This window comes from Candoia aspera, chromosome 1, assembly GCF_035149785.1.
Source record: "Candoia aspera isolate rCanAsp1 chromosome 1, rCanAsp1.hap2, whole genome shotgun sequence".
Classification (NCBI taxonomy): Eukaryota; Metazoa; Chordata; class Lepidosauria; order Squamata; family Boidae; genus Candoia; species Candoia aspera.
In genome coordinates, this window is record NC_086153.1 from 157723854 (window position 1) to 157735404 (window position 11551).

General features: G+C 39.6%; 1 protein-coding gene across 1 annotated transcript; it reads right to left on the bottom strand.

Annotated features, from left to right (window-relative positions):
- Positions 1-1302: 1302 nt before the first annotated feature.
- Positions 1303-11491, bottom strand: PNO1 (partner of NOB1 homolog). Its single transcript, XM_063316569.1, has 7 exons — positions 11177-11491; positions 7803-7952; positions 6730-6813; positions 5953-6013; positions 4628-4745; positions 2857-2927; positions 1303-2062 (listed from the first exon to the last, which is right to left on the bottom strand). Exons 1-7 carry the CDS (start codon positions 11360-11362, stop codon positions 1995-1997), a joined length of 738 nt encoding a protein of 245 aa, XP_063172639.1. The 5' UTR covers positions 11363-11491; the 3' UTR covers positions 1303-1994.
- Between the last annotated feature and the right edge of the window lie 60 nt (positions 11492-11551).

Genomic DNA, 11551 nt, shown 5'->3' on the forward strand with positions numbered 1-11551 from the left:
CATGAAATAATACGAAATGGGCTGTAATCTATAAAAGCATTAAGATGTCACATTACTAAAAATACAAAGGGAAGGAGAGCTGTGTAAGATTCTTTTATAATGGAGGGATGTTCATGTTCTGGGAGCCAGTTTGGTATAGTGGCTAAAGGCATCAGGCTGGAAACTGGGAGATTGTGTTCTAGCTTTACTTTAGGCACAAAGGCAGCTGGGTGACTTTGGTTCAGTTCCCCACACAACCCTAGGAAGGAAATGTCAAGCCATTTCCCAAAACGTTGCCAAGAAAACGGGGGCTTGTCCAGGCAATTTCCAGGAGTCAATGCTGACTTGAAGGTGCATGGTTCCCCCCTCCCCCAATGTTCTAGTATTTTGCTTTAGAGTTCTGTGATGCTCTCTCAAGTCTAGTTTGCATTCTTTCCATGCTGTAGAAGTAGAAAGGCAGGTGGCCCTAATCCAATCATCTCAAAGCTATTTTCCTCTAGCTTTCTGAATGCTGTAGATGCCACAACTCAACCTCTGTCTTGAGAAACTAAGGCTTTAAATGTTTTTCCCTCCACATTATTTAAGAATACGTGCAAAAAGTTTCAAGCAGGAACCACTTGGATATTGAAAGACTGAGCAATAGCTGCCCATAACTCAAACAGGATGCTTCAAAATTTCATTTGTCTGTTGTATCAGGTGCTTGTTTCTGGAAAAAATACATATAGTGGACTAAAAATCCTCAGGATCCATATAGAAATAATGCAAAAGCAGCTAACTCTAGGTTCTGCTTGTGCTGCATTATGTATCCCCCTCTGTAAACTGAACCTATCCTATTCTTTGCCACAACATGGGAAAAAACTATCTTCCCCCAGGAAGAAGGATGGTTGGTAGCTTCCCCCCATCTGGAAAATTCTTCAATAAGAGGGAGAACACGTGGTTGGATTTTGCTTTGTTATGTGATCAACTCAACTGAACACTTCAAAATCCAAATAGTTAGATCCTTGTATTTTGCTAGCCTAGTACAGACTTCCTTTAACCGTAGATGTATTTCTCTGCTGTATCAAACCAGCAAATACAACAGGCAGCCCCATTCTGTTTTTAACAAAGCAGCCCCTTCTGCAGCAACTTTTGTTACGTTTTCAAATATCTTTATTTTTAAAAAGAGTTGGGAATTTTTGGTAAATGCAGTGCATCCAACAGTGACTCTCAGTATGCTATCCAAAGTGCTGTTTTGAAGGTTCTGTTCACAGCTGCTATATTAAATAACCTTGTTTGCATTCAATTCAAAACACTGATGTATTGGTCATATTAGCTAGAAGGAAATCCAAGTACCAGTTTTTATTGAACATAACTTCATTTAGCATGCCTGATGATAGATCCTTGTCTGAGAACATTGCTGCAGCACCAGTCATGTTGGAACTGAAAGTCGCTATCAGTTTATTAGGGATGTGCAAAATGTTCTATGCATGGAACTGCTAGTTTGAGTGGCCCAGGCATGAACTGAGTCATGCATCTTTCAGGCAGAAGTGTTTTGGGGCGTGGGGGAAAGTGGGAAACCCCACTTGACATTGGTGGCAACTAAGTGGAGACAAGGAAAGTGCAGATGTTGCAAAGATCGGAGGGATGGGCAGGCCAGTTAGATATTTCCACTAGAAGCCAAGGACAGCAAGTAGGGCACAGGAGGCATTGGGAAGATAGGTAGGTAGTCTGCCACAGGCCATGCAGAGGAGGGAAGAGAGAGGCAAGGCACACTAGACTTGCCCTGCTCACCCCTTAAAATCCTGGATTTTGTTTTAGCCCAAACTCAGGACAAACAAAATATTCCAAGTTTTGGTTTGGCCAAACTGTCACCCACATGAGATGGTTCAGCCGAACTTTGGAAACACGATGTGTTTGTTTTGGGTTCTAAAGAAAGCTCATTTCCTTGTAATTTGTATTCTGACATTGCTTCTTTCTTCAAGTTATTTCCTGTATCTTGTGCAGAATCTTGTGACTTCAAATCAAAAGGCTTGGTCTTAAAATCTTTCTGCTGCTCTACTAGCTACTGCTCTAATATTGCCGTAAACCTTAGATGGAGGACTTCCTGTAGAAGAAAACGATGCATTAATACAACTGAAAGTTGAAATTTAATTTAAAATACAGTGGGTTTGATATTACAATATATTTTTAAAAATACAGCAAAAGTTCTACATTGCTAATGGTTCTTAAAACTATTGCTTTAAGAATGGAAATTAGCTATAGGACAATGCATGGGCAGTTAAGCAAAACTCTTATAAGGCTGCTGCATCATACATCTATTAAAAAGGAAGAGATTAGGCTTTTTCCTAACTAGTATAAGTATGCTAGTTTATATCACAACATTTTATATATTTAGGTTAAAATTTAGGATATATTACTTCCTGTAGATGGTAGATGTAGAATCAGAGGAATAATGTGGCCCACTGATGAGCCATCAGTTTGATGATATGAAAAAACGTTAACTCTTCAATTTCTTGCTCCCAAAAGGCCTTGCAGTTTAACATGTATGGAAGGCAGCAGTTTTTCCCTGATGGGATAAGAGACGGTCCATCCTCTATCTCAGCAGAGATTTTGTGCCATCTCAGCCTTTTTTGTTTGATTACAGGAGAAATTAAAAACTACCCATCCTTGAATACTCAGTTGTATAGGAAAACAGCCTGGGGTATGAACAAGCATATGAGTAGTTATGGCTCCTGATCTACTGCTGTCACTGTTTATAGCCCTTGGATTATCCCTTGCCTTCACAGAAATGTCAAGTTACATTTCTCTAACCAACAGCACTTCCTGCTTGCAAATCTTTGCTCATTAACCGGGAGATTCAAAATATAGTAAGATTAACAAAAGGAATATAGGTTTTACCTAAGATGAGATTGCAAATTGCTGTCCGTGCCAGTTTAATGTTCTGGAAAGATCCTAAAATATGAACTTTCCTGTAATTAAAATTAAGAGCTCTCTTCACATTTAAAGTTTATGATTTTGAACATTTGAAAGAATTCTACTTTCATTGATTATGCAACCTTATATAGCACTTTATATTTTGAAAGAGAAGCAGCTCTAAGCTAAATTTTACTCTCGTAAGGACAAATTTCAGCAACTGGATACACTTTGCCTTTACAAACCTTTAGAAATTGTCATGACATAATGGCCAGCCCCATTTATTTCATTTCAGATCCACTTTTCTGAATCATCTGTTGGAACACACTGAATCTGTTACTTGAGGCTCATCACCTCTTCAATTTTTGCTTCTCCTACTGCTTTATAATACAGTACCATTCTAATTTAAATAGAATATAGCTGCTATACATGTACAAACCTGTTTGTTTGTTTGTTTATCCAATTTATATAGCCACCCACCTCACAAGTGACTCTGGGTGGCGTACAACAAAGAGAAAACAATATCTAAAACTATTATTAAAAACATTATAAACTATAAAAAAGCAAAGCTAAGACAAACAGGCGAAGGGATGTTAATAATAACAGAGCCACCTCACTAGTTCACCATGCCTGCTGGCATGACCAGATCTTGAGGGACCTTTGGAAGCTCAGATGTGATGGAGCCAGCCTCACCTCAGGGGGGAGAATATTTCACAACATGGATACCACAGCAGAAAAGGCCCACCACCTAGGGCCTGCCAAATGTAGCTCCCTAGACAACGGAACCCACAACATGCCCTCTCTGCTGGATCTGGTGTGACAGACAGATGTAATCTGGGAGAGGCGGTCCCTCAGATAACCCAGCCCCATGCCTTGAAGGGCTTTAAAGGTCAACACCAGCACCTTGAATTGGACCCAGAAACAAACTGGTAACCAATGCAGCTCACGAAGCAGAGGTGTACAGTGCATTCTACCAGTAACACACACAACTGCTCACGCCCCTGCATTTTGCATCAGCTGAAGTTTCTAGATACTCTTAAAGGGCAGCCCCATGTAGAGCACATTACAGTAGTCCAACCAGGTGGTGCAAAGGCCCTCCTAGCCACAACTGCCACTTGCTCATCAATTGTGATACTAAACAATTTGGAATAATACCCATAAAGCTCCTCTATTGCTACTTGTTTTTTTGTGACCTGTTGCCTGAAGAAGGTTAGAAATCTTGACAACTTCAATGTTTTTGGAACTTCTGAGCCAATCAAATCAAGGCATTGTCATAATATGAATAATAGCAATACAATACACCTAGAGGCTTCATCTGTTGCCACAAATGATGCATTCGTACAAACATTATCGACTTCTGCATATACTACCTTTAGTCAGAAGCTACGCAGCAGTCATAATATTCTACTCAAAATATATTTAGCTGGAATACACTTAAAGGCAGTGCTCCATTCTTTTTGGTCAATGAAGCCATTTCTGTGTTCTGTGCTTTCAAGGCAGGATTTAAAAGATCACCATAGTAGTGTCTCAATAAGGACACATTTCCTGGTAATTTATCACTAGGACCCAATAAATTGAAAATCCAGTTCCAATACATCCAGCACATATAATAGGCATGGCAAAATTCTACATGGGATTCTGGAATTGCTTAAAAAACACATAGGTACAAACCCAGAGGGTTTTACACTAAAACCTGGAAGTTTATTACTCAACATCCAAAATTAAAAGAGCAATGTGGGGATTGTATAATACTTACGAGTCTGCGAGAACTATTCGTGTCCTTGTTACATTTTCAATAGTAAATTTGGTTTTTCCTCCTTTCCCAGCAATTCTCCCTATTGCTCTTGAAAGATGATCTCCTTTTAAAGGCTTGACTAAAGAGAAGACTCAGTTTTAATTATTTATTTACCACCTCTCTGGGCTCCAGGGTATTTATGATGGAACCCAATGAATCATGATTGCTAAATCTGAGTTAGTGTGACCTAGTTCACTTAAAAGTCAAGTGTGAATCAGGTATGTTTTTTAAAATACGTATTTCAAAAAGAATCACAAAGTTCTAGAACCCCCCCCACACACACATTTTAATGGGTTGTGATAAGTAAAAATACTAGAGCTGGGAGGACAGAATTCTACCATTTGCTTTTTCTCAACACTTGTCTCAGGTAAACTGATGAAACAAGGCAGTCATTTGTCCACAGAAATTACACCCAAGTCTGTTGGTATAGAAAGTCTGCTAAACAAATAAAATTTAGAAATATATATATATGCATATAAAGAAACAATAATCACATTAACATGTTTTCAAGAGACTTTGATGGAACTAATATAAGAGTTCCGCAACTCTAATCAGAAACCATAATCATTTTTTGGTAACATACCAGAATATATGTCATGAGTACTGATGGTGAGCAGGAGGGGGCCCCTATCCAGGGGGGAAAACGCATGCGTAGTACTGAGGAATTAAGCAGCCATTCAAAGAGACACAGATCAGACCCGCCTTGACTAGAGACCTATTCCTTGTCTCAGCATGGTTTTATTACTGCTACATTAGACAGAAAATCCTAACAAACTGAAGAAGCGTGGGAAAAACCCAGACAGATAAATCCCCAAAGTTAAGGCGTTTTCCCCCCTGGATAGGGGCCCACTCCTGCTCACCATCAGTACTCATGACGATATACATCTAACAGCGCTTTGGCTGTTCAATCTGCGTTAAAGATTCTCATGATAACTCCACAGAAGGCCTGACAATGATACACAATAGTTGATCTATTATCCTTTAGAAAGTTTAACATATCTTTTGAAATCCGCAAGACAAGTTAACATTTAAAAATAAAGGCTGGCAGTTTAACTGAGAAATGGTTTAACTAAAAAATTAAACAGTGGGCACTGTTATTTCAGACCAAACAATGTGAATACTTGTTTTGGAATTATTTTCTTTACGGGCTATTGCACTAGGAGACAAAGACTTAGATTTATTCCTAACAATGAACAACAGTTCTTAATTATATGTATCTCACATCCCCCAATACCTGTTTCTGTTCTGAACTTTTGATATAATATTATGCTGATTGACATACTTACCATCTGTTACTTCAAAAGATTCTAGAAAAAGTTCATCTAATCTGATCAATGCAAGTGCATCCTGAAAGAGAAAACATAGCAAACGCAGACAAATTTTAAAAAGTGATAACTCTATGACTTTTAAAAATACAGGTTCAAGAACAATAATAAGTTATCATGGCACAAGGATTCTCAAGCTTTACATTACAACTCTGCATTACCAAAACACCCTAAAGTGATAAATAGGCTAGAAATCTGAAATAATGGATAAAAATACTAAAGTTCACCAACATGCACACTTATACAAATACTTCAAAGAACACATACCACATACCACTACCTGCAAGTCACCAATTGGCAGGAAATCACCTGCCAATTAAAATGTACTAAACCCATGGGTTTCGCCATCTCAAAACTCATTCCAGGCTGTGCTCCCCATTTTATCTGCATATGCTCATTGTACACTTGTCTAGGCAAAGTGGAAGCCAGCTCTGACAGTGCATCTGTGTTGCGTATGTAAGCCTCATCCACCGAGACATTTATTTATTTAGATAATTTATATAACTGCCCATGTCACCAAGGGAACTCTAGGCAGTGTACAGAAGGGTAAAAACCAGAAAAGCAACACAATTTACACAAATATAAACAAAGCCTGCTCAAATGCAATAACTGGGATCACAAAGTATTAAATCACTCAGCCAATTATACAAAAACAATGAAATAAAATTCTCCTCCCACCCGTACCAAGACACTTCTTAGATCTTTTCATATAATTAAGTGAACAAAATGAGAACTTACCTCAACTTGAAATCCTAATATAAAAGCTTTTACAAAATCAGCTGCTTTTGTCAAAGCACCTATGTCTTTTGTTTCTTTACAAGTCTAGAAAATAGAATAAGTCTTAAGATTTAGATAGTGATCCTTGGGAAGATTCACAAAATACTATATGAAGCACCACATACAGTATCTACTCTCCTAAATACTTGCTCCAGTTAGTTCTAAATATTAATTTATATGATTCTATTATCACAGCATTCTATTGCTTCTACCACAGAAGACTAATTTAGCACTGCTAATGAATGCATTAAAAAAAATCCAAATCTGTATTGGAAGAATTATTATAAACACATTCTACACACTGTGGTTGCCTAAAATGATAAATTAATTTCAGACCATTTAGAATTGACATTTCCAAGATTAGTAACTCAGATCTAAATTGCTATTTCAACAAACCAAGTTATGTCCACTTTCTGAGATTAATGACACCAACTAACTATTAAAGCATTCTTTACAGGTTTATATATAGCTGTCAAGTATCACTGTGCCACAATATCTAGTCAAGATGTGAATCAGGGTATTAATAGATCTACTCTCTCTGGTTTACAGAGGACAAAAACAGAAGGGGAAATGGCTGTTTTGCCTATGGCAGTGGCATCAGAGTATAATTGGAATATACTCTGCTACCATCAATTCTGCAGAACATGTTCTGGGTGGCAAACTACCAGATAAATAGTTCCCTTTGTGAAAGATTTGCAGGCAGGTATATGCTGTTATTTAAACAATGCACATCTGCCTTATATATTCAGATTTGTTGGAATATTTATTTCACTGGAATGCACTCTCACATAATGTAACATTGAATTATTTGAGGTTTCAATTGACCAAAATAATAAGACTTATTAATCCGAACTGCCAAAATATTAGTTTTAAACTAGATAGATTATTTGTAATTGATGAAGAGGAAGAGCTGATAACTTTCAACAGAGTATTATTTCTAATGCCAAAAAGAAATTTAGGAAAGATTTTCTCCAACTGCAGACACAGATACAAGACAATGCTAACTTTTAAGAAACAGTAGATTTATGATTTACCTTTATCTCTACATTCCTTGTTTTTAAGTTAAATCTAATTTGAAGCTGCAAATGTTCTACAATTGGTGTAAAAATTTTCATCCAGTTCTCTTTCAAGGGAGTGTATCTGTTTGCTGGTACAGGAATTTTTCTCAATTCATCTTTTCCACCCTAGGGGGAAACATATAAATATAAATATATATATAATTTACCATCACATAATAAAATGTTCAGCAAATAAAATTATTCCATGTATTCAGTTGAATTATTAGTTCAGTTTACAAATAATAAACTACAGAAAACATTAGAGAAATAATAGTCTTTTTTCTAATGTTACGTATTTCAAAGAGTTTCTTGCCTTTTAAGATGGAAGTTCTACCTATTCAAAACTAAAGAATAGAATAATTTTCTATTGTCATTTCACTAATGTACACCAGTGTACATGAAAATGAAATTTTGTTGCAATTGGCTCAAACAATAAGAACACCATAATTACTACAGTATGTAATATTCATTCTTTACCCATTCCACTCCTCTAATCTTTATTTATTTATTTATTATTCACATTTCTATCACCTATCCCTAATAAATATTAGTCCTACGCCCAGCATGTGTACCCATGGAGTGAGAAGAGATTATTAGGAGTTCAGGAGTCTAATAGCCCAGGGGACAAAACTATTACCTAATCCGGTTGTTCTACATCGGATGCAGCGGAACCTTTTCCCAGAAGATAACAAGGAGAACAACCCATAATGGAGGTGGAAGGGGTCACTAACAAAATTTCAGGCTCTGGACAGACAGCGTATATGTGCTACATCCTAAATGAGAGGCCGCGAGATCCCAATCATCTTCTCTGCTGCCCTCACCACCCTCTGCACAGACTTCATATCCAAGGCACTGCAGCCTCCAAGCCAGATGGAAATACAATTGGTCAATACACTCTCTATAGTGCCTCTATAGAAAGTAAGAAGGATGGGAGGTGTAAGATGTGCTTTCATCCGGTGCAAAAAATACAAACACTGCTGTGTTTGTTTTACTAACTCCACAGCTATGTCATTAATAAAGAGTGGTGTGTGGCTGGGCCGGTTCTTTCTAAAATCGATGATAATCTCCTTGTTTTTTTCAACATTTAGAACCAGGCTATTTATATTACACCGATCCACCAAACCCTTCGCCTCCTCCCTATAAGCCCACTCGTTGCCATCCCTGGTAAGACCCACCACCGCTGTATCATCCGCACACTTCACAACGGGGTTGGTGGTAAGCCTGGCACAACAGTCATGGGTCACCAGGGCGAACAGCAGTGGGCTCAGGACACAGCCCTGAGGAGAACCGATGTTCAAGGAAATAGAGCTGGAGATATTGTTTCCAACTCGCACCGACTGGGACCTATCAGCCAGTTACACAAAGGAGTACTAAAACCCAGAGAGCCCAGTTTGTCAACCAAATGCTGAGGAACAATCGTACTGAATGCTGAGTTGAAATCAATAAACAGCAATCGCACATAGCTGTTCTTCTTCTCTAGATGTGCCAAACTCAAATGAAGAACAGAGGAGACTGCATCCTCTATGGAGCGGTTCTGCCGGTAAGCAAACTGAAGTGGATCAAACGATGGGGAAAGTCTGGAGACAGTATGGTTCTTTATCAGCCTTTCAAAACATTTCATCATAATGGGAGTGAATGCTATCGGACGATAATCATTGAGACACATGATCATAGATTTTTTAGGCACAGGTAGAATGGTTGCAGTCTTAAAGCATACCAGGACCACAGCCTGATGCAATGAAATTTCAAAGATGTCCGTGAGAACACCGGTCAACAGATCAGCACAGTCCCTAAGTTCCTGCCCTGGAATATTATCTGGGCCTGCTGCTTTCCGCATATTAATTCTTCTCAGGGGAGAGGAGCTGTGTTAGTTTATGTTAGTGTTAGTCTATATTGATCTGATTGTGTCAGATTCCTTCTGATATTTTGTTACTCAGAACTGAAGTCCATGCTTATAGAGACCTAATAAAAAACCTGTTTTCTATATACAATGTGTATGATGAACTCAGTTACCCTATAACAGTATACTAAGGGTCAAATAGAAACGTTATAGAAGATGAAGCAGCATAAAATGGCAAAATCTGCTTGCTTCCAAACCACACTGAATGCTGAGAAACAAAGTCCTTCATTCAATAATAACAATACTTATTAATGTTAATTAATAACATTATTATACTATTAGTATAATTATTATAAAATTATTAATACAATAAAAATAAAACAACAACAACTTACTAAACTTGTATGCCACCTGACCCCCAGTGACTCTGGGTAGCTCACATCATCAAAGAAATTACAATAAAATCAATAAAACATAAAAGATAAGAGATAACAAGCATGACAGACCAGACAGAATGAAGGGCATACTGAGGCAGGCCCATCACTATTCCTGCAGCTGCATTCTGGACCAGTTGAAGCTTCCAGATGGTCTTCAAGGGCAGCCACATATAAAGTGCATTGCAATAGTCAAGCCATAAGGTGACTAGGGCATGAGTGACTGTCTGAAGTCCACCTTCCCCGATCTAGGAAAGGAAGCAACTGGCATACCAGATGAAGTTGTGCAAAGGCCTTCCTGGTCACAGCTGACACCTGCTCTTCAAGCAGGAGCTGTGAGTCCAGGAAGACCTCAAAACTGCACGCCAACCTTGAAGGGGGAAGTGCTACTCCATCCAAGGTCAAAGATGGAATATCCCCAAATCTGGATGGTCCAAACACCTACAGCCACTCAGTCTTGGTAAAATTGAGTTGGAGACAGTTCCTCCCCATCCAAACTGGCACTGGGATAGAACCCTGAGAGCCTCACTTGGCTGTCCCAGGGTCAAAAGATATAATTGGGTATCATCAGTATACTGACGATGCCAAACCCCAAACCAGTGTATGATCTCAGCCAGCAGTTTCATGAACATGTTCAAAAGGAGGAGAGAGAGAATACCCTGCTGCAGTCCACAAAGGAAATGCGTAGGGAGTGATCCCCCCCGCCCCAATTCCAATCGGGACAGGCCTGGGAGAAAGGAAGAGAACCACCATAAAACAATGCCCCCAATCCCCAGCCGGTCAGAAGGATACCATGTTGATGGCATAAAAAGCCACTGAGAGATCAAGGAGCACAATTTGCGCTTAAAACCAGAGTAAGCCACATTCGGGTTAGTATAGGAATGTAGAATTAATATGGTATTAACACGCGTGCTTGCCGTTTACATTTCAAAACGCAACACGTATCATCCAGAAACGCCAGACCGAGACGGGAAAACGTAACCACCGCCTAGGCATTAAGAAACGCTCCCTGGGCGACCTTCTTCTACTTCGGCCAGCCCAACGAAGCCACGCCAGGAGCAGCTGGAGTCACTTACGGCGAGGGCTTCCCCCCTAAGAGGGGGGAAATCGGGCCGCTTCCTAGGCACAGGGCTCTCGTTCGTGTCCATCTGAGGCTCCCGGCGCTTCTTCCGCTTGAGGACCCTCGTGAAGCCTTCACTGTGAGTCTGTGTTTCCATCGCCGCCGGAGGCTGCGGCAGTCGCTCGTCCCCAGCACCTTCCATTGCCACGCTTTGCCTGGCTTAGTCCAGCAGGATATCGACAGGAAGAGGCGGGGCTACATTGCGGGCCACGCAGGACGGCCGACAGCGGCCTTGCCGTTCTCCCGTCTCGCACTCTATGGTTGGGCTTCGCGCTCTCTCTTCCCGCCCTTTTCTCGTTCCACAGAGAGAGCGAAGGCCTAACCTTCCTCC